Source organism: Eriocheir sinensis, chromosome 26 (genome assembly GCF_024679095.1).
Source record: "Eriocheir sinensis breed Jianghai 21 chromosome 26, ASM2467909v1, whole genome shotgun sequence".
NCBI classification, from domain to species: Eukaryota; Metazoa; Arthropoda; class Malacostraca; order Decapoda; family Varunidae; genus Eriocheir; species Eriocheir sinensis.
Genome location: NC_066534.1, coordinates 2,982,735 through 3,008,262, shown reverse-complemented (window position 1 = coordinate 3,008,262; position 25,528 = coordinate 2,982,735). Strand labels below are relative to the sequence as shown.

General features: G+C 49.0%; 1 protein-coding gene and 10 non-coding genes across 11 annotated transcripts; all 11 read left to right on the top strand.

Annotated features, from left to right (window-relative positions):
• Positions 1–385: 385 nt before the first annotated feature.
• Positions 386–3,312, top strand: LOC127003889 (uncharacterized). Its single transcript, XM_050870994.1, has 2 exons — positions 386–395; positions 2,765–3,312. Exons 1-2 carry the CDS (start codon positions 386–388, stop codon positions 3,310–3,312), a joined length of 558 nt encoding a protein of 185 aa, XP_050726951.1.
• On the top strand, positions 1,581–1,699 carry LOC127003942 (5S ribosomal RNA). The gene has a single exon (XR_007757473.1). It is a non-coding gene; the product is annotated as a 5S ribosomal RNA (ribosomal RNA).
• LOC127003938 (5S ribosomal RNA) lies at positions 2,277–2,395 on the top strand. Its single transcript, XR_007757469.1, has one exon. It is a non-coding gene; the product is annotated as a 5S ribosomal RNA (ribosomal RNA).
• Positions 3,313–7,409: 4,097 nt separating the features above from the next.
• On the top strand, positions 7,410–7,528 carry LOC127003939 (5S ribosomal RNA). Its single transcript, XR_007757470.1, has one exon. It is a non-coding gene; the product is annotated as a 5S ribosomal RNA (ribosomal RNA).
• Positions 7,529–8,153: 625 nt separating this feature from the next.
• Positions 8,154–8,272, top strand: LOC127003954 (5S ribosomal RNA). The gene has a single exon (XR_007757482.1). It is a non-coding gene; the product is annotated as a 5S ribosomal RNA (ribosomal RNA).
• Positions 8,273–8,899: 627 nt separating this feature from the next.
• LOC127003950 (5S ribosomal RNA) lies at positions 8,900–9,018 on the top strand. Its single transcript, XR_007757479.1, has one exon. It is a non-coding gene; the product is annotated as a 5S ribosomal RNA (ribosomal RNA).
• Positions 9,019–9,644: 626 nt separating this feature from the next.
• LOC127003953 (5S ribosomal RNA) lies at positions 9,645–9,763 on the top strand. The gene has a single exon (XR_007757481.1). It is a non-coding gene; the product is annotated as a 5S ribosomal RNA (ribosomal RNA).
• Positions 9,764–10,385: 622 nt separating this feature from the next.
• LOC127003952 (5S ribosomal RNA) lies at positions 10,386–10,504 on the top strand. Its single transcript, XR_007757480.1, has one exon. It is a non-coding gene; the product is annotated as a 5S ribosomal RNA (ribosomal RNA).
• A 625-nt stretch (positions 10,505–11,129) lies between these two features.
• Positions 11,130–11,248, top strand: LOC127003944 (5S ribosomal RNA). The gene has a single exon (XR_007757475.1). It is a non-coding gene; the product is annotated as a 5S ribosomal RNA (ribosomal RNA).
• A 629-nt stretch (positions 11,249–11,877) lies between these two features.
• LOC127003945 (5S ribosomal RNA) lies at positions 11,878–11,996 on the top strand. Its single transcript, XR_007757476.1, has one exon. It is a non-coding gene; the product is annotated as a 5S ribosomal RNA (ribosomal RNA).
• Positions 11,997–12,623: 627 nt separating this feature from the next.
• Positions 12,624–12,742, top strand: LOC127003940 (5S ribosomal RNA). Its single transcript, XR_007757471.1, has one exon. It is a non-coding gene; the product is annotated as a 5S ribosomal RNA (ribosomal RNA).
• Positions 12,743–25,528: the final 12,786 nt, after the last annotated feature.

Sequence of the window (25,528 nt, the reverse complement as noted above, 5' to 3'; positions counted from 1 at the left end):
ACGGGCCGCCAATAGGCTTAGCCCGTGCTCCCCCGCGCAGGGAGGGAGCATTTTTGCACTCTTAACGGGCCGTCTCAGGACAAGGGCCCGTTTCCCCTAGTGATACTAGGGGATAAATATTTAAAAAAAAAAAAAAAAACCCGATGTTCCAGACTAAGTGAAATCATACTAAATTCAATGCCACCAAAACTTTGAATTTCTGCTTTTAGTGAATATCAAGTTGAAGGGAATGGCGGTCGAGCTTTTTTTTTTTTTTTAAATGAGTCAATCGTGCTGTATTGGACCACTAAAGGTGGGAGTTTATTCCATTTTCGTGTTTCAACGTTAATGAAGAAAAGTTTGGTGCAGTCTGAATGAGTGAGTGAGTGAGAGGGATAGAGCGTGGATGTGTCGGCGTGAGCTCCTCTAAACTGTTGAGTCGACAATGTCGGGTACAACCAAGAGCTTGATAGATATGTGTTCGTCTGTGAAGATTTTACAGGCAAAAAGTGGATTGAATGCTGTTCTTGTCCAAAATGGTGTCATGTGAAATGTGCTAATTTGACTGGAGTCAAGCAAGATAATATACCTAAAATAAATTGGATTTGCATTCAGTGTCTTCATAAAGCGTCTCTCGCTACTACCACTGTTGAAAAATTGGATGAATTCAAGCTAGAATTATCTAAAGAAATATTTGTGGTTAAAGATGAGGTTGAAGGTATCCAGTGTGAAGGAGTTGAGTGAGGTTGCTGGTGTACTCTGCGCTGAGCAAGCAGATTCGGGTTTTGCCAACGTTGCCAGACGCAAGAGGAAGACGCATCTCCTTGTCGTCAAGGCCTCTGATCAAGATAAAAAGGCTACTGAGATGAACAATGAAGTTTCCCAGGCATTAAAAAGCATTCAGATTGCCGATTCAAGATTCACGAATGGAGGTAACATTGTTATGAACTTCGATGATGAGAACATAAGGAATTAAGCAGCTCAGAAATTGAAAAATGTAGGGCATATAAGCACAAAAAGTGTTGGAAAACTAAGGCCAAAGATCATGGTCTGCAATGTGCATAAGGAGAAGACCGGGGATAAGATAACTGAGACACTTTTAAACAGGAATGAGTTCTTACACTCGATTCCTGGAGTTGAAGGGAAAATTGGGAAGATTTTTAATAAGCCTGCTGTTGGTTGTACAATGCACTATATTTTTGAAATGTGATCCAACTGTTAGAGTTGACTCACAAACGTCATGACAAAATAAAACTAGAATGGGGAGTGTACACTAGCTGTGAAAGATAGCTACCATGCAATTATATGTTACCACTGTCAGAGATACGGCGCCATAGCCTTTCGCTTTGCATCCCTCTTTTCGATTTATTTAGCTTTTGGACTTTTGTTTTGCACCATTTCTTTTCATTAAGCGTTTCGTTTTCCGTCCCCTTTTTTTTTTTATTTAACTCAGCCTTTCGTTTTGAAAATTTTGACGCTAATTACGTAACTTTATTTATTTATTAATTTATTTATTTATTTTTACTTCACCGGGGTCCCAGCGCTGGCATGTGTTTACCTGTGTTACCTGCCTTAAAGCTGAAAGCCAATCCACCTTTCTCGTCAACGGCCACACCACGTTGAAAACACCGCTTCTCGTCCGATCAGCGAAGTTAAGCGACGTTGGGTCTGGATAGTACTTGGATGGGTGACCGCCTGGGAACACCAGATGCTATTGGCATCCCTGTTTTTATTTAAATTCTCTTAACTTCTCACTTTGCGCTCCTGGTGACTCTTTTCTTTTCATATAGCTTTCGGTCTTTCGTTATGTTTTCTATTTTTTTTCTTTTCCATTTAATTTTTAGCCTTTCGTTTTGCACCCCTCTTCTTTTCTTTTCATTTAGCTTTTAGCCTTTCTTTTCATCTAGGTCTTAGCCTTTCGCTTTGCATCCCTCTTTTTGTTTTATTTAACTTTTGGACTTTCGTTTTGCACCATTTCTTTTCATTAAGCATTTCGTTTTCCGTCCCTTTTTTTTTCCTTTTCATTTAGCTCAGCCTTTCGTTTTAGAAAATTTTGACGCTGGTTACGTAACACATGCGCTGGCATGTGTTTACCTGTGTTACCTGGGTGAAACATAAGGAGCAACTTAACAAACCTTCACTACTTGACCCGGTCCAAGCGCTTGCGTTTACCTGTGTCACCTGGCTCAAACATCAGGACCAACTTAACAAACCTTCGTTACTTCACCTGGTCCAAGCGCTGGCATGTGTTTACCTGTGTTACCTGCCTCAAAGCTGAAAGCCAGTTCACCTTTTTCGTCAACGGCCACACCACGTTGAAAACACCGCTTCTCGTCCGATCAGCGAAGTTAAGCGACGTTGGGTCTGGATAGTACTTGGATGGGTGACCGCCTGGGAACACCAGATGCTGTTGGCTTTCCTCTTTTTATTTAATTTCTCTTAACTTTTCACTTTGCGCTCCTGGTGACTCTTTTCTTTTCATATAGCTTTCGGCCTTTCGTTATGTTTTCTATTTTTTTTCTTTTCCATTTAATTTTTAGCCTTTCGTTTTGCACCCCTCTTCTTTTTTATTCATTTAACTTTTAGCCTTTCTTTTGCATTCCTCTTTTCTTTTCATCTAGGTCATAGCCTTTCGCTTTGCATCCCTCTTTTCGTTTTATTTAGCTTTTGGACTTTCGTTTTGCACCATTTCTTTTCATTAAGCGTTTCTCGGGTCGCGGCGCCTGACCACCACCCTCAGCAAGGCCGCCCTAGGCTTGTGTTCCGCGCTGCTCCTCTCCCTCAGTCCTCGGCCTGGGCCCGGGGGGCTCCCTCAACGTCCGAGTTTCCGCCCCTGCCGGGCTCGTCCGCCCCTGCTGCCCCAGCCTCACCCACTGCCACCCCTGTGCCTCGCTAGGCTCCTGCTCCGGCACCCCAGCCACAGCCTACCGTCCCCCCTGTGCCAGCTGCCAGTCCCCCCGCTGTCGATGGGTCGACCCCTGTCCTCCATCAGATCCTCGCTGCAGTCACCCAGCTGCAGGAGACGCTGCTGCTGCAACGATCTCCAAGGTGGCGGCCTTGGAGCAGCGAGTCTCCACGCCACCGCCTGTGCGTGAGCTCTCCTCCATCCCGGCCCCTGCTCCTTCTTCGGCCCCGGGCCCGTGCCCTGCCCTGCCGTCTGCTGGTGAGGCCATGGACGCCGATAGTGGGGACAGTGTGGTTCCCCCTGCGGGCCAGATGCAGAACACCCCTGCAACCCCACCAGCTGTGGTGACTGCAGCTGTCGAGGGAACGGCCGAACCTCGCCATGGCCAGACGGGTCCTTCACCTTCACCTGCTGATCCTCCACTGTAGTGGGAGGCCACACTCCAGGTGCTGCTGGCGCAGTTTGCTTCCCTGACTCAGCAGGTGGCTGAGCTCCATCATCGGATCACCCCACTCCTTGACCGGCAACCACCCCCTCCTGACCAGTGAGTGTGTCCGCCTCTTAACTTGGAATGTCAACGGGCTACATGCGGCAACATGCCCGCTTCACTGACCTTCACTCCTATGTCATCACTCATAGGCCAGATATCGTTGCTCTTCAGGAGGTTGGGCCACGGGTGTCGGACCTGAGGGGGTATGATTTATATGTCTTAGATGGCGCAGCAGGCAGTACCCGGGGGATGGCTACGTATGTCAGACAGGGGACGGCGATAGTTTTTGAGGACATGGGTATTAATGAGGGCATTGAATATATCACTGTTTCTTTACTCCATATGGGTGAAACCCTATTTTTTGTTAACACGTATGTTCATGCGGGGGCTTTAAATCTTGCTAACTTTCCTGATTATGTTCATGAGGAGCCGACTGTTCTTGTGGGGGATCTTAACTCTCGCCACCGAGATCTTGGTAGCCACCGCACCAATAATGTCAATGGTGTCCGCTGGAAGGCCTTCCTTGATGCCTCCGAGACGGCTGTCCTCACGGGGGATAATGTGCCCACACATGTTCAGGGGGGCAGGTTAGACTATGTCACTCTTTTTAACATGCCAGCTTTTACTGCCCAGACCCTTATTTCCAGGTGTTTGCTGAGTGACCACTTTGCCCTGGAGACGATCATCCCGATCCAGCCTGCCCCTGCTGTGTCCCGGAAGCGGTTGGCTGTCCCTGCTGCCCGGATGCCGCGCCTCGTTGCCGAAGTCGGGGCGTGGTACCATACTGTGAAGGGATCCTTTACCGACGCCGCCTCGCTGTACCACGGCCTGCTGGACACCGTCGAGAGTTTTGTTGCAGCTGGCAGGGCCCCTCCAAGGCCCGCCAAGCGCCGCCTGCAGACCTACGCCTCGGACCCGGCTGTCTCCAACTGTCAGCGGACCCTTGCCTCGTACCAGCGGCGCTGGCAGCAGGACCCCGCCGATCGGGCTGCCCATGGTCGCTGTGGCGCACCACCTCATTGAACTCAGACAAGAGGCCCGCTCACGACACTGGGTCGTCTTCCTTGCCAGCGTGCGCAAGACCCGTTCCCTACGGGAGGTTTGGCACCATGTCAACAGGGTGAGAGGGAGGACCAAACGGCTGGTGAGTGACCCTGACCCTGCGGGCCGGGCCCAGGACCTGATGCGCCAGTGGCAGAGGGCCTCCTCCCTTGGTGGTCTCCCTGCACAACACCAGGCCGAACTTGCCCGCCACAGGGAGCGGCGGATGGCCCTCGTTCAGCACCACATCACACTTCTGGATGACACATGTGTCCCCATTACCCACGATGAACTCCTTCTTGCTGTCAAACATGGCAAGTCGACAGCCCCGGGCCACGACGGGTTGACTTACGACATTCTTAATGCCTTACTCGTTGTGTAAGGTGACACCCCCTGCTTGACCTGTTCAACATGTCTTTTGCCGCAGGTTGCCTCCCCCCTCCGTGGAAAGCTGCATTGATCGTTCCCATCCCCAAGGGTGATGGCACCTTTCGCCCTATCTCCCTGACGAGCTGTGTGTGTGAACTGTTAGAGCGGATGATCTTGAACAGACTTCTCTATAAACTGGGGGACCGGCTCTCCCCAAACTTACATGGGTTTATGAAGGGCCGTTCCACAAGTGACTGTTTTCTTAAGTGCCTTAGTAATCCAGACGTAAATTGTCGCGCTTTTGTGGACTTAAAAGGGGCCTTTGATAGGGCCAACAAGGATGTCATAATGGAGGAACTCACTCTGAAGGGTGTCCGTGGAAGACTCTTAAGCTGGATCAGGGACTATTTGTATGGTAGGAGGGCGCAAGTGGTCTTCCAGGGTGCTACCTCCACGGAGGAAGTGTTTGAGCTGGGCACACCGCAAGGAGGTGTCCTCAGCCCCATGCTTTTCAACATTTTAATGGACAAAATTGCTCGGTGGCCCTTTCCGGGCAATACTCAGGTCATTATCTATGCAGATGACATCCCTGTGCAATGCAGCAGTCCTGCTCTTCTCAGTTTAGCTTTGGAGCAGCTGTCAGCGCTGTGTGAACAAATGGGCCTTGTCATCAACGAAACTAAGACGAAATTTCAAGCCAGTGGGAGGAGAGTTTCTCACCTGCCCAGTGTTAATGGCACTCCTTTAGCTAGAGTTCCTACATACAAGTACTTAGGCGCCCCTGTCAGCTTCCAGAAATCTGTGCAGAGCGTCACTCATGTTCAGGACATCTGCCTTCCTAGGTTAGCTCCTTTTAAGGTTTTGGCTAACAGGGGCCTTGGAGTCGGCATCCCTGTCCTCAGGATGTTTTACCTTTCTGTCGTCAGGTCCCTCATTGATTATGCTGCCCCTGTTTTGGTACAGTTTAGTGCGGCACAACTTCACCCCTTGGAACTTATTCAAAATGAGGCCATGCGCCTCATTCTGGGGTGCCCCAGAACTGCAAAACGAGGTCATGAGGGCAGAACTGAATCTGCCTCGTGTTGTGGACAGAATCTGGGAAATTACTTGTCGCACCGTCAGCCGCCTGCTTCGTGCTGGTGCAGTGCCCCTTCACCAGGCACTGGTAACTCTGCACCGTGACTCCAGGGCTCCTGTTACCTCCTACCTTAGTAAAATTTATCTCTTGTTAGCAGAGATGGGTGTGTTAGAAGCGTGCTTAGGCCTAGTATACTCCCCGGCCCAACCTGCCTGGCCTCCCTATGGTGTCAGTGTAGACGTTGAACAACTACCTTTCCCTAAACGTGATTGGCTTCCCCATGTCCTCCAGGATCACTTCATGGTCAAACTGTCCAAGTACCCCCGTGTTCGGGCTGTCCATGTGTACTGTGATGGCTCCGTAGATGGCAGCAGGTCGGGCTGTGGCGTGTTTATCCGGGATTACGCTTCCCTCACCCATTACACTGACATTGAGGTTACCAGGCGGCTGCCGGGGTACCTGTCCTCGACCCGGGCTGAGCTGTATGCCATCCTTGAGGCTCTCCACACTGTAGCAGCTTTGCACAAAAATGTCTACTTGTTTGTCGATAGCCAGGCTGCATTGCATGAACTTCTGTCCTCCTCCCCTGCCGACTGTGATCTTGTAACTAAGTGCCTGACTGCCGTCCGTGCCCTTGAGGCCGCAGGTGCCACGGTCCACTTCACCTGGGTGCCCTCTCATGTGGGCATCCAGCTCAATGAAAAGGGAGACTGCCTTGCTCGACGTGCCCTTCAGGATGACACAGTGGACCCTGGCACTGACTATACGCTTAGCTATGTTAAGAATAGACTTAGGCATTATTCACGTGATAGCATTGCTACCCAACTCAGACACTGCTGTGACAATGGCAGCGCCAGCAGCCTCCACTATGTTAGTGTCTCCCAGCGCTGTGTTTACCCCTATGGGCGACACAGTGCCCCTCAGGATGTGGTAGCAATGCGCCTTAGGCTAGGCTATAGGTACTACTGGGAGGTTAGTAACTCCCCTGGTGTCTGCTGCACGCTCTGTGCCAGGCCGAGGGGCCACACACTGCATCACTATGTCATGGAATGCCCTCTCATTGCTAAATTTAAGCCACGGGACTGCCTTGACCTGCCCCAGACAATTTGTTGGCTCCTGAACCATGATGTCCTCCCTGCTATCCTCAAAGAACACCTTCAGTTTGCACCAAGGTGGTGATGCCGTGTGTGGCAGCCTGAACTACTGGCGTGCTATACAAGGCTGTGATCTCTGCAGTATTTTACTTTAAGGACTAGTATTTACTCTATCTCTGTATTCATTCCCATCTAGTGCTTGGGCAATGTTCTCCGTCCCCACATTTTATTGTCTTATTGTCCAGGGAGAGGTACCGCCCCCTCCCTTGTTGTGCTTTTCTTCCTACCATTGTATCTTTTTAGTTTCATGGTGCTACCTACACATGTATTAATAGTTGTATAATCACACACTGTCCTGCCTGGGGGTTGGGATGGCATGTTCCTCCCTTCTCCCTTGTTGTTTACCTGCAACAATAAACTATCAATCAATCAATCAATCAGTTCACCTTTCTTGTCAACGGCCACACCACGTTGAAAACACCGCTTCTCGTCCGATCAGCGAAGTTAAGCGACGTTGGGTCTGGACAGTACTTGGATGGGTGACCGCCTGGGAACACCAGATGCCGTTGGCATCCCTGTTTTTATTTAAATTCTCTTAACTTTTCACTTTGCGCTCCTGGTGACTCTTTTCTTTTCATATAGCTTTCGGCCTTTCGGTATGTTTTCTATTTTTTTTCTTTTCCATTTAATTTTTAGCCTTTCGTTTTGCACCCCTCTTCTTTTCTTTTCATTTAGCTTTTAGCCTTTCTTTTCATCTAGGCCTCAGCCTTTCGCTTTGCATCCCTCTTTTCGTTTTATTTAGCTTTTGGACTTTCGTTTTGCACCATTTCTTTTCATTAAGCATTTCGTTTTCCGTCCCCCCTTTTTTTTTCTTTTCATTTAGCTGAGCCTTTCGTTTTAGAAAATTTTGACGTTGGTTACGTAACTTTATTTATTTATTAATTAATTAATTTATTTTTACTTCACCGGGGTCCCAGCGCTGGCATGTGTTTACCTGTGTTACCTGGCTCAAACCTTAGGAGCAACTTAACAAACCTTCACTACTTGACCCGGTCCAAGCGCTTGCGTTTACCTGTGTCACCTGGCTCAAACATCAGGACCAACTTAACAAACCTTCACTACTTGACCCGGTCCAAGCGCTGGCATGTGTTTACCTGTGTTACCTGCCTCAAAGCTGAAAGCCAGTCCACCTCTCTCGTCAACGGCCACACCACGTTGAAAACACCGCTTCTCGTCCGATCAGCGAAGTTAAGCGACGTTGGGTCTGGATAGTACTTGGATGGGTGACCGCCTGGGAACACCAGATGCTGTTGGCATCCCTGTTTTTATTTAAATTCTCTTAACTTTTCACTTTGCGCTCCTGGTGACTCTTTTCTTTTCATATAGCTTTCGGCCTTTCGTTATGTTTTCTATTGTTTTTCTTTTCCATTTAATTTTTAGCCTTTCGTTTTGCACCCCTCTTCTTTTCTTTTCATTTAGCTTTTAGCCTTTCTTTTCATCTAGGCCTCAGCCTTTCGCTTTGCATCCCTCTTTTCGTTTTATTTAGCTTTTGGACTTTCGTTTTCCACCATTTCTTTTCATTAAGCATTTCGTTTTCCGTCCCCCCTTTTTTTTTTTCTTTTCATTTAGCTGAGCCTTTCGTTTTAGGAAATTTTGGCGTTGGTTACGTAACTTTATTTATTTATTAATTAATTAATTTATTTTTACTTCACCGGGGTCCCAGCGCTGGCATGTGTTTACCTGTGTTACCTGGCTCAAACCTTAGGAGCAACTTAACAAACCTTCACTACTTGACCCGGTCCAAGCGCTTGCGTTTACCTGTGTCACCTGGCTCAAACATCAGGACCAACTTAACAAACCTTCACTACTTGACCCAGTCCAAGCGCTGGCATGTGTTTACCTGTGTTACCTGCCTCAAAGCTGAAAGCCAATCCACCTTTTTTGTCAACGGCCACACCACGTTGAAAACACCGCTTCTCGTCCGATCAGCGAAGTTAAGCGACGTTGGGTCAGGATAGTACTTGGATGGGTGACCGCCTGGGAACACCAGATGCTGTTGGCATCCCTGTTTTTATTTAAATTCTCTTAACTTTTCACTTTGCGCTCCTGGTGACTCTTTTCTTTTCATATAGCTTTCGGCCTTTCGTTATGTTTTCTATTTTTTTTCTTTTCCATTTAATTTTTAGCCTTTCGTTTTGCACCCCTCTTCTTTTCTTTTCATTTAGCTTTTAGCCTTTCTTTTCATCTAGGCCTCAGCCTTTCGCTTTGCATCCCTCTTTTCGTTTTATTTAGCTTTTGGACTTTCGTTTTGCACCATTTCTTTTCATTAAGCATTTCGTTTTCCGTCCCCCTTTTTTTTTTTCTTTTCATTTAGCTGAGCCTTTCGTTTTAGGAAATTTTGACGTTGGTTACGTAACTTTATTTATTTATTAATTAATTAATTTATTTTTACTTCACCGGGGTCCCAGCGCTGGCATGTGTTTACCTGTGTTACCTGGCTCAAACCTTAGGAGCAACTTAACAAACCTTCACTACTTGACCCGGTCCAAGCGCTTGCGTTTACCTGTGTCACCTGGCTCAAACATCAGGACCAACTTAACAAACCTTCACTACTTGACCCGGTCCAAGCGCTGGCATGTGTTTACCTGTGTTACCTGCCTCAAAGCTGAAAGCCATTCCACCTTTCTCGTCAACGGCCACACCACGTTGAAAACACCGCTTCTCGTCCGATCAGCGAAGTTAAGCGACGTTGGGTCTGGATAGTACTTGGATGGGTGACCGCCTGGGAACACCAGATGCTGTTGGCATCCCTGGTTTTATTTAAATTCTCTTAACTTTTCACTTTGCGCTCCTGGTGACTTTTCTTTTCATATAGCTTTTGGCCTTTCGTTATGTTTTCTATTTTTTTCTTTTCCATTTAATTTTTAGCCTTTCGTTTTGCACCCCTCTTCTTTTCTTTTCATTTAGCTTTTAGCCTTTCTTTTCATCTAGGCCTCAGTCTTTCGCTTTGCATCCCTCTTTTCGTTTTATTTAGCTTTTGGACTTTCGTTTTGCACCATTTCTTTTCATTAAGCATTTCGTTTTCCGTCCCCCTTTTTTTTTTCTTTTCATTTAGCTGAGCCTTTCGTTTTAGGAAATTTTGACGTTGGTTACGTAACTTTATTTATTTATTAATTAATTAATTTATTTTTACTTCACCGGGGTCCCAGCGCTGGCATGTGTTTACCTGTGTTACCTGGCTCAAACCTTAGGAGCAACTTAACAAACCTTCACTACTTGACCCGGTCCAAGCGCTTGCGTTTATCTGTGTCACCTGGCTCAAACATCAGGACCAACTTAACAAACCTTCACTACTTGACCCGGTCCAAGCGCTGGCATGTGTTTACCTGTGTTACCTGCCTCAAAGCTGAAAGCCATTCCACCTTTCTCGTCAACGGCCACACCACGTTGAAAACACCGCTTCTCGTCCGATCAGCGAAGTTAAGCGACGTTGGGTCTGGATAGTACTTGGATGGGTGACCGCCTGGGAACACCAGATGCTGTTGGCATCCCTGTTTTTATTTAAATTCTCTTAACTTTTCACTTTGCGCTCCTGGTGACTCTTTTCTTTTCATATAGCTTTCGGCCTTTCGTTATGTTTTCTATTTTTTTTCTTTTCCATTTAATTTTTAGCCTTTCGTTTTGCACCCCTCTTCTTTTCTTTTCATTTAGCTTTTAGCCTTTCTTTTCATCTAGGCCTCAGTCTTTCGCTTTGCATCCCTCTTTTCGTTTTATTTAGCTTTTGGACTTTCGTTTTGCACCATTTCTTTTCATTAAGCATTTCGTTTTCCGTCCCCCTTTTTTTTTTCTTTTCATTTAGCTGAGCCTTTCGTTTTAGGAAATTTTGACGTTGGTTACGTAACTTTATTTATTTATTAATTAATTAATTTATTTTTACTTCACCGGGGTCCCAGCGCTGGCATGTGTTTACCTGTGTTACCTGGCTCAAACCTTAGGAGCAACTTAACAAACCTTCACTACTTGACCCGGTCCAAGCGCTTGCGTTTACCTGTGTCACCTGGCTCAAACATCAGGACCAACTTAACAAACCTTCACTACTAGACCCGGTCCAAGCGCTGGCATGTGTTTACCTGTGTTACCTGCCTCAAAGCTGAAAGCCATTCCACCTTTCTCGTCAACGGCCACACCACGTTGAAAACACCGCTTCTCGTCCGATCAGCGAAATTAAGCGACGTTGGGTCTGGATAGTACTTGGATGGGTGACCGCCTGGGAACACCAGATGCTGTTGGCATCCCTGTTTTTATTTAAATTCTCTTAACTTTTCACTTTGCGCTCCTGGTGACTCTTTTCTTTTCATATAGCTTTCGGCCTTTCGTTATGTTTTCTATTTTTTTTCTTTTCCATTTAATTTTTAGCCTTTCGTTTTGCACCCCTCTTCTTTTCTTTTCATTTAGCTTTTAGCCTTTCTTTTCATCTAGGCCTCAGCCTTTCGCTTTGCATCCCTCTTTTCGTTTTATTTAGCTTTTGGACTTTCGTTTTGCACCATTTCTTTTCATTAAGCATTTCGTTTTCCGTCCCCCTTTTTTTTTTTTTTCTTTTCATTTAGCTGAGCCTTTCGTTTTAGGAAATTTTGACGTTGGTTACGTAACTTTATTTATTTATTTATTAATTAATTTATTTTTACTTCACCGGGGTCCCAGCGCTGGCATGTGTTTACCTGTGTTACCTGGCTCAAACCTTAGGAGCAACTTAACAAACCTTCACTACTTGACCCGGTCCAAGCGCTTGCGTTTACCTGTGTCACCTGCCTCAAACATCAGGACCAACTTAACAAACCTTCACTACTTGACCCGGTCCAAGCGCTGGCATGTGTTTACCTGTGTTACCTGCCTCAAAGCTGAAAGCCATTCCGCCTTTCTCGTCAACGGCCACACCACGTTGAAAACACCGCTTCTCGTCCGATCAGCGAAGTTTAGCGACGTTGGGTCTGGATAGTACTTGGATGGGTGACCGCCTGGGAACACCAGATGCTGTTGGCATCCCTGTTTTTATTTAAATTCTCTTAACTTTTCACTTTGCGCTCCTGGTGACTCTTTTCTTTTCATATAGCTTTCGGCCTTTCGTTATGTTTTCTATTTTTTTTCTTTTCCATTTAATTTTTAGCCTTTCGTTTTGCACCCCTCTTCTTTTCTTTTCATTTAGCTTTTAGCCTTTCTTTTCATCTAGGCCTCAGCCTTTCGCTTTGCATCCCTCTTTTCGTTTTATTTAGCTTTTGGACTTTCGTTTTGCACCATTTCTTTTCATTAAGCATTTCGTTTTCCGTCCCCCTTTTTTTTTTTTCTTTTCATTTAGCTGAGCCTTTCGTTTTAGAAAATGTTGACGTTGGTTACGTAACTTTATTTATTTATTAATTAATTAATTTATTTTTACTTCACCGGGGTCCCAGCGCTGGCATGTGTTTACCTGTGTTACCTGGCTCAAACCTTAGGAGCAACTTAAGAAACCTTCACTACTTGACCCGGTCCAAGCGCTTGCGTTTACCTGTGTCACCTGGCTCAAACATCAGGACCAACTTAACAAACCTTCACTACTTGACCCGGTCCAAGCGCTGGCATGTGTTTACCTGTGTTACCTGCCTCAAAGCTGAAAGCCAGTCCACCTTTCTCGACAACGGCCACACCTCGTTGAAAACACCGCTTCTCGTCCGATCAGCGAAGTTAAGCGACGTTGGGTCTGGATAGTACTTGGATGGGTGACCGCCTGGGAACACCAGATGCTGTTGGCATCCCTGTTTTTATTTAATTTCTCTTAACTTTTCACTTTGCGCTCCTGGCGACTCTGTTCTTTTCATATAGTTTTCGGCCTTTCGTTATGTATTCTTTTTTCTTCTTTTCCATTTAACTTTTAGCCTCTCGTTTTGCACCATTTCTTTTCATTAAACATTTCGTTTTCCGTTCCTTTTTCTTTTCATTTAGCTCAGCTCAGCTTCCGTCGTTGCTTCTTCTTCCGTCGCTGCTTCTTCTTCCGTCGCTGCTTCTTCTTCCGTCGCTGCTTCTTCTTCTTCCGTCGCTGCTTCTTCTTCCGTCGCTGTTTCTTCTTCTTCCGTCGCTGCTTCTTCTTCTTCCGTCGCTGCTTCTTCTTCTTCCGTCGCTGCTTCTTCTTCTTCCGTCACTGCTTCTTCTTCTTCCGTCACTGCTGCTTCTTCTTCCGTCGCTGTTTCTTCTTCTTCCGTCGCTGCTTCTTCTTCTTCCGTCGCTGCTTCTTCTTCTTCCGTCACTGCTTCTTCTTCTTCCGTCGCTGCTTCTTCTTCCGTCGCTGTTTCTTCTTCTTCCGTCGCTGCTTCTTCTTTCGTCGCTGTTTCTTCTTCTTCCGTCGCTGCTTCTTCTTCTTCCGTTGCTGCTTCTTCTTCTTCCGTCGCTGCTTTTTCTTCTTCCGTCGCTGCTTCTTCTTCTTCCGTCACTGCTGCTTCTTCTTCCGTCGCTGTTTCTTCTTCTTCCGTCGCTTCTTCTTCTTCTTCCGTCGCTGCTTCTTCTTCTTCCGTCGCTGCTTCTTCTTCTTCCGTAGCTGCTTCTTCTTCTTCCGTCGCTGCTTCTTCTTCCGTCGCTGCTTCTTCTTCTTCCGTAGCTGCTTCTTCTTCTTCCGTCGCTGTTTCTTCTTCTTCCGTCGCTGCTTCTTCTTCCGTCGCTTCTTCTTCTTCTTCCGTCGCTGTTTCTTCTTCTTCCGTCGCTGCTTCTTCTTCTTCCGTCGCTGTTTCTTCTTCTTCCGTCGCTGTTTCTTCTTCTTCCGTCGCTGTTTCTTCTTCTTCCGTCGCTGTTTCTTCTTCTTCCGTCGCTGTTTCTTCTTCTTCCGTCGCTCTTTCTTCTTCTTCCGTCGCTGCTTCTTCTTCTTCCGTAGCTGCTTCTTCTTCTTCCGTCGCTGTTTCTTCTTCTTCCGTCGCTTCTTCTTCTTCTTCCGTCGCTGCTTCTTCTTCTTCCGTCGCTGTTTCTTCTTGTTCCGTCGCTGCTTCTTCTTCTTCCGTCGCTGTTTCTTCTTCTTCCGTAGCTGTTTCTTCTTCTTCCGTAGCTGCTTCTTCTTCTTCCGTCGCTGTTTCTTCTTCTTCCGTCGCTGCTTCTTCTTCCGTCGCTGCTTCTTCTTCCTCCTTAACTGCTTATTCTTCTTCCGTCGCTGCTTCTTCTTCTTCCGTCGCTGCTTCTTCTTCTTTCGTCGCTGTTTCTTCTTCTTCCGTCGCTGTTTCTTCTTCTTCTGTCGCTGTTTCTTCTTCTTCCGTCGCTGCTTCTTCTTCTTCCGTCGCTGCCTCTTCTTCTTCCGTCGCTGCTTCTTCTTCTTCCGTCGCTGCCTCTTCTTCTTCCGTCGCTGCTTCTTCTTCCGTCGCTGCTTCTTCTTCTTCCGTCGCTGCTTCTTCTTCCGTCGCTGCCTCTTCTTCTTCCGTCGCTGCCTCTTCTTCTTCCGTCGCTGCTTCTTCTTCCGTCGCTGCATCTTCTTCTTCCGTCGCTGCTTCTTCTTCTTTCGTCGCTGCTTCTTCTTCTTCCGTCGCTGTTTCTTCTTCTTCCGTTGCTGCTTCTTCTTGTTCCGTCGCTGCTTCTTCCTCTTCCGTCGCTGTTTCTTCTTCTTCCGTCGCTGTTTCTTCTTGTTCCGTCGCTGCTTCCTCTTCTTCCGTCGCTGTTTCTTCTTGTTCCGTCGCTGCTTCCTCTTCTTCCGTCGCTGTTTCTTCTTCCGTCGCTGTTTCTTCTTGTTCTGTCGCTGGTTCTTCTTGTTCCGTCGCTGCTTCTTCTTAAGCCGCTGATTTTTCTATCGCTTCTTCTTCTTCCGTCGCTGTTTCTTCTTCTATACTGCTTTTTCTTCTTCTTCCGTCGTTGCATCTTCTTCAGTCGCTGCTGTTTCTTGAGCCGTTTTTTCCTCCCCCGTCACCGTTCTTTCTGTTTCTTCCGCTGTTGCTGCTTCTCCTTCATACACCACAGCCGTTTCTTTCTCCGCCGCCGCTTATTCTTCCGCTCCTGGTTTTTCCCACCCTAACATTAAAGCCAGGATTAGCATCCCAGCCTAACATTTAAGCCAGGGCCAGCATCCCACCCTAACATTTAAGCTAGGGTCAGCACCCCACCCTGACATTAAGGCCAGGGTCAGCGTCCCAACCTGATATTTAAGCCAGGGTCAACATCCCACCCTGACATTTAAGCCAGGGTCAGCATCCCACCCTGACATTTAAGCCAGGGTCAGCATCCCACCCTTACATTTAAGCCAGGGTCAGCATCCCACCCTGACATTTAAGCCAGGGTCAGCATACCACCCTAACATTTAAGCAAGTGTCAGCATCCCACCCTAACATTTAAGTCAGGGTCAGCATCCCACCCTGATATTTAAGCAAGGGTCAGCATCCCACCCTAACATTTAAGGCAGGGTCAGCATCCCACCCTAACATTTAAGGCAGGGTCAGCATCCCACCCTAACATTTAAGGCAGGGTCAGCATCACACCCTTACATTTAAGGCAGGGTCAGCATCCCACCCTAACATTTAAGGCAGGGTCAGCATCCCACCCTAACATTTAAGGCAGGGTCAGCATCCCACCCTAACATTTAAGGCAGGGTCAGCATCCCACCCTAACATTTAAGGCAGGGTCAGCATCACACCCTTACATTTAAGCCAGGGTCAGCATCCCACCCTAACATTTAAGGCAGGGTCAGCATCCCACCCTAACATTTAAGCCAGGGTCAGCATCCCACCCTGACATTTAATCCAGGGTCAGCATCCCACAATAACATTTAAGCCAGGATCAGCATCCCACCTTGACATTTAAGCCAGGGTCAGCATCCCACCCTAACATTTAAGCCAGGGTCAGCATCCCACCCTAACATTTAAGCCAGGGTCAGCATCCCACCCTGACATTTAAGCCAGGGTCAGCATCCCACCCTGACATTTAAGCCAGGGTCAGCATCCCATCCTAACATTTATGCCTATGTCAGAATCCTACCCTAACATTGAAACCAGGCTCAGCATCCCACCCTAACATTTAAGCCAGGGTCAGCATCCCACCCTAACATTTAAGCCAGGGTCAGCATCCCACCTTAACATTTAAGCCAGGGTCAGCATACCACCCTAACATTTAAGCCAGGGTCAGCATCCCACCCTGACATTTAAGCCAGGGTCAGCATCCCACCCTAACATTTAAGCCAGGGTCAGCATCCCACCCTAACATTTAAGCCAGGGTCAGCATCCCACCCTGACATTTAAGCCAGTGTCAGCATCCCACCTTAACATTTAAGCCAGGGTCAGCATCCCACCCTAACATTTAAGCCAGGGTCAGCATCCCACCCTGACATTTAAGCCAGGGTCAGCATCCCACCCTAACATTTAAGCCAGGGTCAGCATCCCACCCTAACATTTAAGCCAGGGTCAGCATCCCACCTTTACATTTAAGCCAGGGTCAGCATCCCACCCTAACATTTAAGCCAGGGTCAGCATCCCACCCTGACATTTAAGCCAGGGTCAGCATCCCACCCTGACATTTAAGCCAGGGTCAGCATCCCACCCTGACATTTAAGCCAGGGTCAGCATCCCACCCTGACATTTACTCCAGGGTCAGCATCCCACCCTAACATTTAAGCCAGGGTCAGCATCCCACCCTGACATATAAACCAGGGTCAGCATCCCACCCTAACTTTTAAGCCAGAGTCAGCATCTCATCCTTACACTTATGCCAGGGTCAGCATCACACCCTGACATTTAAGCCAGGGTCAGCATCCCACCCTGACATTTAAGCCAGGGTCAGCATCCCACCGTAACTTTTAAGCCAGGGTCAGCATCCCACCCTTACATTTAAGCCAGGGTCAGCATCCCACCGTAACATTTAAGCCAGGGTCAACATCCCACCCTAACATTTAAGCCAGGGTCAACATCCCACGCTGACATTTAAGCCAGGGTCAGCATCCCACCCTAACATTTAAGCCAGGGTCAGCATCCCACCCTAACATTTAAGCCAGGGTCAACATCCCACCCTGACATTTAAGCCAGGGTCAGCATCACACACATCTCTCTTCCTCACTCCCTCCCACCTTCCTTTCCCTTCTCTCTCTCTCTCTCTCTCTCTCTCTCTCTCTCTCTCTCTCTCTCTCTCTCTCTCTCTCTCTCTCTCTCTCTCTCTCTCTCTCTCTCTCTCTCTCATAACAGAAAGAAACGAAAGATAATAAGAATGTTTCCGTCCGGCTCCTCAATATTCCCTTCCCTCACACACACGCACACACACACACACACACACACGCGCGCGCGCACACGAATAACAGAAAGAAAAACAAAAGAAAACAAGCTTCTTCGGCTTCCTCTCTCCTCCACATTCTCTTCCTTTTCCTCTTTCTCTTCCTCTTCTTCCTCCTCCTCCTTCTTATCTTCCCTCCACTCTTCCTCTTTCACAGCTATTCCCTCTTCCACTCCTACACAGCCTTCACTCTCTTCCCGTTCCTCCTCCTCTTCCTCCTCGTCCTCCCTCTCCTTCTCCGCCTTCCCTTCCTCTCCCTGTTCTATCTTCTCCTTCCTCTTCCTTCACCTTCCCTTCCTCTCCCTGTCCCTGCTTCTCCCTCTTTTCCTCTACGTTCCCTTTCCCTTCCTCTTCTTCTTCCTCCGCCTTCTTTTCCTTTTTTTTTTTTTATATTTTTATTATATTGTTATTTTTTTCATTTTTTTTGTTTTAGTATTTTTTTTGTTTTACCTTTTTCTAGTTTTTTTTTGGTTTTGTTTTGGTGTTAAGTTGATTTTTTAGATTTTTTTTGTTTTCGGATTTATTTGGATTTTTATTTTTTAGGACAAAACGAAAAGTAAAGAAAAGCCTCGTAACTCCGCCCCGCGCCGCGCCCCCGCCAGCATCCCACCATAACATCTAAGCCAGGGTCAGCATCCCACCCTAACATTTAAGCCAGGGTCTGCATCCCACCCTGACATTTATGCCTGGATCAGCATCCCACCCTAACATTTAAGCCAGGGTCAGCATCCCACCCTAACCTTTAAGCCAGGGTCAGCATCCCACCCTAACCTTTAAGCCAGGGTCAGCATCCCACCCTGACATTTAAGCCAGGGTCAGCATCCCACCCTAATATTTAAGCCAGGGTCAGCATCCCACCCTAACCTTTAAGCCAGGGTCAGCATCCCACCCTAACCTTTAAGCCAGGGTCAGCATCCCACCCTAACATTTAAGCCAGGGTCAGCATCCCACCCTGACATTTAAGCCAGGGTCAGCATCTCACCCTGACATTTAAGCCAGGGTCAGCATCCCACCCTAACATTTAAGCCAGGGTCAGCATCCCACCCTGACATTTAAGCCAGGGTCAGCATCCCACCCTAACATTTAAGCCAGGGTCAGCATCCCACCCTGACATTTAAGCCAGGGTCAGCATCCCACCCTGACATTTAAGCCAGGGTCAGCATCCCACCCTAACATTTAAGCCAGGGTCAGAATCCCACCTTGACATTTAAGCCAGGGTCAGCATCCCACCCTAACATTTAAGCCAGGGTCAGCATCCCACCCTGACATTTAAGCCAGAGTCAGCATCCCACCTTAACATTTAAGCTAGGGTCAGCATCCCACCCTAACATTTAAGCTAGGGTCAGCATCCCACCCTAACATTTAAGCTAGGGTCAGCATCCCACCCTAACATTTAAGCCAGGGTCAGCATCCCACCCTGACATTTACGCCAGGGTCAGCATCCCACCCTAACATTTAAGCCAGGGTCACCATCCCACCCTGACATTTAAGCCAGGGTCACCATCCCACCCTGACATTTAAGCCAGGGTCAGCATCCCACCCTGACATTTACGCCAGGGTCAGCATCCCACTCTAACATTTAAGCCAGGGTCAGCATCCCACCCTGACATTTAAGCCAGGGTCAGCATCCCACCCTAACATTTAAGCCAGGGTCAGCATCCCACCCTGACATTTAAGCCAGGGTCAGCATCCCACCCTAACCTTTAGGCCAGGGTCAGCATCCCACCCTTACATTTAAGCCAGGGTCAGCATCCCACCCGGACATTTAAGCCAGGGTCAGCATCACACACACACACACACACACACACACACACACACACACACACACACACACACACACACACACATCCTCTACCGTCCCTTCCTCTCCCTGTTCCTTCTCCCTCTCTTCCTCTATCTTCCCCTCCTCTCCCTGTTCCTTTTAATTCCTCTCTTGCTTTACGTTCTCTTCCCCTTCTTCCTCTTTTTCATCCCTCTAATCTTCCTTCGTTCGTGCGGTCGGTCGGTCAGTCGGTTGGTTGGTCAGTCGGTCGTTTGGTCATTCGTTCGGTCGTTTGGTCGTTCGTTCGTTTGGTCGTTGTGTCGGTTGTTTGATTGGTCCTTCGTTTGGTCGGTCGGTCGGTCGGTCGTTCGTTCGGTCGGTCGGTCATTGGATCCTTCGGTCGGGTGTTCGATCATTCGGTCGTTCGGTCGTTCGCTCGTTTCGTCGGGCGTTTGTTCGCTCGTCTAGTCGTTCGTTCGTTCGGTCGCTCGTTCGTTCGTTCGTTCGGTTGGTGGTTCTTTCGTTTGGTCTCTCGTTCGTTCGGTCGGTCGGTCTTTCGGTCGTTCGCTTGTTCGTTCTTTCGTTCGTGTGGTCGGTCGGTACGCTCGTTTGTCCGTTCGTTCGGTCGCTCGCTCGCTCGCTCGCTCGTTCGTTTGTTCGTTCGTTCGTTCGGTCGGTCGGTCGTTCGCTTGTTCGTTCGTTCGATCGTTCGGCCGTTTGTTTGGTCGCTCGCTTGTTCGTTTGTTCGTTCGTTCGTTTGTTCGTTCGTTCGTGCGTTCGTTCGTTCTATCGTTCGGCCGGTCGGTCGTTCGCTCGTTCGGTCGTTCGTTCATTAGATCGTTGGCTAGTTTGCTCGCTCGCTCGCCCGCCCGAACGCCCGATCTCTCTCTCTCTCTCTCTCTCTCTCTCTCTCTCTCTCTCTCTCTCTCTCTCTCTCTCTCTCTCTCTCTCTCTCTCTCTCATAACAGAAAGAAAACAAAAATAATAAGAATGTTTCCGTCCGGCTCCTCAATCCTCCCTTCCCTCACACACACACACACACACACACACACACACACACGCGCGCGCGCACATGAATAACAGAAAGAAAAACAAAAGAAAACAAGCTTCTTCGTTTTCCTCTCTCCTCATTCTCTTCCTCTTCCTCTTTCTCTTCCTCTTCTTCCTCCTCCTCCTTCTCTTCCCTCCACTCTTCCTCTTTCACAGCTATTCCCTCTTCCACTCCTACACAGCCTTCACTCTCTTCCCGTTCCTCCTCCTCTTCCTCCTCGTCCTCATTCTCCTTCTCCGACTTCCCTTCCTCTCCCTGTTCTATCTTCTCCTTCCTCTTCCTTCACCTTCCCTTCCTCTCCCTGTCCCTGCTTCTCCCTCTTTTCCTCCACGTTCCCTTTCCCTTCCTCTTCCTCTTCCTCCGCCTTCTTTTCCTTTTTTTATATATTTTTATTATATTGTTATTTTTTTCATTTTTTTTGTTTTAGTATTTTTTTTGTTTTACTTTTTTCTAGTTTTTTTTTTGGTTTTGTTTTGGTGTTAAGTTGATTTTTTAGATTTTTTTTGTTTTCGGATTTATTTGGATTTTTATTTTTTAGGACAAAACGAAAAGTAAAGAAAAGCCTCGTAACTCCGCCCCGCGCCGCGCCCCCGCCAGCATCCCACCATAACATCTAAGCCAGGGTCAGCATCCCACCCTAACATTTAAGCCAGGGTCTGCATCCCACCCTGACATTTATGCCTGGATCAGCATCCCACCCTAACATTTAAGCCAGGGTCAGCATCCCACCTTAACCTTTAAGCCAGGGTCAGCATCCCACCCTAACCTTTAAGCCAGGGTCAGCATCCCACCCTAACCTTTAAGCCAGGGTCAGCATCCCACCCTAACATTTAAGCCAGGGTCAGCATCCCACCCTGACATTTAAGCCAGAGTCAGCATCCCACCTTAACATTTAAGCTGGGGTCAGCATCCCACCCTGACATTTACGCCAGGGTCAGCATCCCACCCTGACATTTACGCCAGGGTCAGCATCCCACCCTGACATTTACGCCAGGGTCAGCATCCCACCCTAACATTTAAGCCAGGGTCAGCATCCCACCCTGACATTTAAGCCAGTGTCAGCATCCCACCCTGACATTTACGCCAGGGTCAGCATCCCACCCTAACATTTAAGCCAGGGTCAGCATCCCACCCTGACATTTACGCCAGGGTCAGCATCCCACTCTAACATTTAAGCCAGGGTCAGCATCCCACCCTGACATTTAAGCCAGGGTCAGCATCCCACCCTAACATTTAAGCCAGGGTCAGCATCCCACCCTGACATTTAAGCCAGGGTCAGCATCCCACCCTAACCTTTAGGCCTGGGTCAGCATCCCACCCTAACATTTAAGCCAGGGTCAGCATCCCACCCTGACATTTAAGCCAGGGTCAGCATCACACACACACACACACACACACACACACACACACACACACACACACACACACACACACACACACACACACACACACTTCCTCTACCGTCCCTTCCTCTCCCTGTTCCTTCTCCCTCTCTTCCTCTATCTTCCCTTCCTCTCCCTGTTCCTTTTAATTCCTCTCTTCCTTTACGTTCTCTTCCCCTTCTTCCTCTTTCTCATCCCTCTAATCTTCCTTCGTTCGTGCGGTCGGTCGGTCAGTCGGTTGGTTGGTCAGTCGGTCGTTTGGTCATTCGTTCGGTCGTTTGGTCGTTCGTTCGTTTGGTCGTTGTGTCGGTTGTTTGATTGGTCCTTCGTTTGGTCGGTCGGTCGGTCGGTCGTTCGTTCGGTCATTGGATCCTTCGGTCGGGTGTTCGATCATTCGGTCGTTCGGTCGTTCGCTCGTTTCGTCGGTCGTTCGTTCACTCGTCTAGTCGTTCGTTCGTTCGGTCGCTCGTTCGTTCGTTCGTTCGGTTGGTTTTTCTTTCGTTTGGTCTCTCGTTCGTTCGGTCGGTCGGTCTTTCGGTCGTTCGCTTGTTCGTTCTTTCGTTCGTGTGGTCGGTCGGTACGCTCGTTTGTCCGTTCGTTCGGTCGCTCGCTCGCTCGCTCGCTCGTTCGTTTGTTCGTTCGTTCGTTCGGTCGGTCGGTCGTTCGCTTGTTCGTTCGTTCGATCGTTCGGCCCTTTGTTTGGTCGCTCGCTTGTTCGTTTGTTCGTTCGTTCGTTTGTTCGTTCGTTCGTTCGTGCGTTCGTTCGTTCTATCGTTCGGCCGGTCGGTCGTTCGCTCGTTCGGTCGTTCGTCCATTAGATCGTTGGCTAGTTTGCTCGCTCGCTCGCCCGCCCGAACGCCCGATCTCTCTCTCTCTCTCTCTCTCTCTCTCTCTCTCTCTCTCTCTCTCTCTCTCTCTCTCTCTCTCTCTCTCTCTCTCTCATAACAGAAAGAAAACAAAAATAATAAGAATGTTTCCGTCCGGCTCCTCAATCCTCCCTTCCCTCACACACACACACACACACACACACACACACACGCGCACACGAATAACAGAAAGAAAAACAAAAGAAAACAAGCTTCTTCGTTTTCCTCTCTCCTCCTCATTCTCTTCCTCTTCCTCTTTCTCTTCCTCTTCTTCCTCCTCCTCCTCCTTCTCTTCCTCTCCCTCTTCCCTCCACTCTTCCTCTTTCACAGCTATTCCCTCTTCCACTCCTACACAGCCTTCACTCTCTTCCCGTTCCTCCTCCTTCTCCTCCTCCACCTCCTCCTCCCTCTCCTTCTCCGCCTTCCCTTTCTCTCCCTGTTCTATCTTCTTCCTCTTCCTTCACCTTCCCTTCCTCTCCCTGTCCCTGCTCCTCCCTCTTTTCCTCCACGTTCCCTTTCCCTTCCTCTTCCTCTTCCTCCGCCTTCTTTTCCTTTTTTATATAGTTTTATTTTATTTTTGTTATTTTTCAGTTTTTTGTTTTTGTATTTTTTTGTTTTACTTTTTTCTATTTTTTTGTTTTGTTTTGGTGTTGTTGATTTTTTGATTTTTTTTGTTTTAGTATTTTTTTGTTTTACTTTTTTCTAGTTTTTTTTTGGTTTTGTTTTGGTGTTGATTTTTTTTTTGGATTTTTTTGTTTTCGGGTTTTTGTGGATTTTTTTTTTAGGACAAAACGAAAAGTAAAGAAAAGCCTCGTAACTCCGCCCCGCGCCGCGCCCCCGCCTGCCCCCCTGACGTGCCGCTGCTGCTGCCGGTGCTCGTGTTGCGTCTGTCGCTGGAAAACAAACACTCACCTCCCGGGCCTCAAATCGCCCGGGCCCAGACGACGACGGTGCCCCCACCTCCTCCCTCTCTCCTTCACCTTCCCTTCCTCTCTTCCTTTTCTTCCCTCTCTTCCTCCTCCTTCCTCTCCTTTGCCTCTTCCTCCTTACCCTTCAGCCCTCCCTTCACCTTCCTCTCCTCTCCCTGTTTATCCTTATCCCTTCATCCCTCCCTTCACCTTCCTCTCCTCTGCCTCTTCCTCCTTATCCCTTCATCTCTCCCTTCACCTTCCTCTCCTCTCCCTGTTCCTCCTTACCCTTCATCACTCCCTTCACCTTCCTCTCCTCTGCCTCTTCCTCCTTACCCCTTCATCCCTCCCTTCACCTTCCCTTCCTCTCCCTCTTCCTTCTCGTCCCTCTCTTCCTCCTCCTTCATTCCTCTCTCTGTTCCTCCTTACCCTTCATCACTCCCTTCACCTTCCCTTCCCCCTGTTCCTTCTCCACCCTCTCTTCCTCCACCCTCCCTTCCTCACCCTGTTCCTCCTCCTTCCTTTCTTCCACCCCCTCCTCACCCTTTCCTTCCAAGCACTCCCTCCCTCCCTTCTCTCCATGTTCGTCCTTGGCCTCTGCTCCCCACTCCTCCTCCTGCACACTCCGCTCCGTGTACTCGAGGCCCTCGGCCCGCCAGCCTCGCTTGGCCGCCAGGGCTTCCAACTCCTGCCGCCACGCCGCCTCGCTGTTGTTGAGGGCGGCGAGGCGGTTGCGCCACTGCTGCACCATGCCGCCTTTCCTGGACTGGTAGAGGCGGTACAGGAACTCCCGGTCCTTGACGGGTTTGGGGACGTCCTTCAGGTTGAACCTGATCTTGCGAGGCCGCCGAGAAAGCTCCTCCTCCGCCTTGGCCTGTAGCCGCCGGGCCCTGCGTCCCTTACGCTTCTTCGTCTTGCCATCGCCGTTGAGCTGCTGCAGTCGTTCCCGCCGCTCGACACGTCGCTCGCTGATACGGTCCCGCCGCTCCTGCAGGAGCCTTTGCTGCTCCTGGGCAGTCATACCGCTGAGGCACTCCTCACAGTTGCTGAAGTAGACGAGGTGTTCAGCACACCTGAGCCGGGCCACCGGTTCCTCCCAGCCCAGCGGATAGGGCGGCTCCCTCTCTGTGCCCGTCAGCTGCACGTCAGCTTCTTCCTTTTTCTCTTCCCCTCCTTCCTCCCTCCTTTCCGTGTCTGTCTCAGCTAATACCTCTTCCACTTCTACGCAGCCTCCACTCTCCTTCTGCTCCTCCTCTTCCTCCTCCCTCCCTTCCTCCACCTTCCTCTTCTCTCCTTGTTCCTCCTTGGCCCTTGCCGCCACGTCCGTGTAGGTGAGGGCCACCGTCGTGGTGGCGGCCCTTGAGTCGGTGTCGCAGAAAGTCTGCACCGCCAGCTGCAGCTGCTGGAGCATTGCCGTGGCCGCCGCCACGTCCTGCGGGTTCTTGTCAGGGTGGGCGGCGAGAGCGAGGCTCCGGCACTGCCTCCTTATCGCCCTCTCCGTGGCACCGCGCGCCAGCCCCAGGAGGCCGTGGTAGTGTCTGGTGGTGGCCATCGAGGCGCCGTGCGTCACGGTGTGGTGCCCGAGAGTGGTGTGCTGTGCGTGCATGTGTTGGTGCTGGCCTTCCAGCGTGCTGCAGCACAGCCTCTTGGGCGATGAGTTCTGCCCGTGCTTGGTGCTCGGGAATTTCTGTTTCTTGGATTGGGGTGGGCGTGGGTGGGGGATCAGGCACGGGATTGTGATTTCTTGAGATGGAGTCACCCTATTCCTTTCTCTTTCCCCACATAGGGTCGAGATTTACCACATCACCTCGGTTTGAGATATGCCGTTTTAGGGAGCTCGGATTTGACATTGCATGGGGCGAAATCTAGAGCTAGTTGCACCTTTTGTAGGGAAGATCACTACGGGAGCTGAGTGGCTGGGTGGAGGGAGGGTGATGTTAGCTACGGGATCTGATTGGCTGGATGGAAGGAGGGTAATGTTAGCTACGGGAGCTGATTGGCTGGATGGAAGGAGGGTAATGTTAGCTACGGGAGCTGATTGGCTGGATGGAAAGAAGGTAATGTTAGCTACGGGATCTGATTGGCTGGATGGAAGGAGGGTAATGTTAGCTACGGGAGCTGATTGGCTGGATGGAAGGAGGGTAATGTTAGCTACGGGAGCTGATTGGCTGGATGGAAGGAGGGTAATGTTAGCTACGGGAGCTGATTGGCTGGATGGAAGGAGGGTAATGTTAGCTACGGGATCTGATTGGCTGGATGGAAGGAGGGTGATGTTAGCTACGGGAGCTGATTGGCTGGATGGAAGGAGGGTAATGTTAGCTACGGGAGCTGATTGGCTGGATGGAAGGAGGG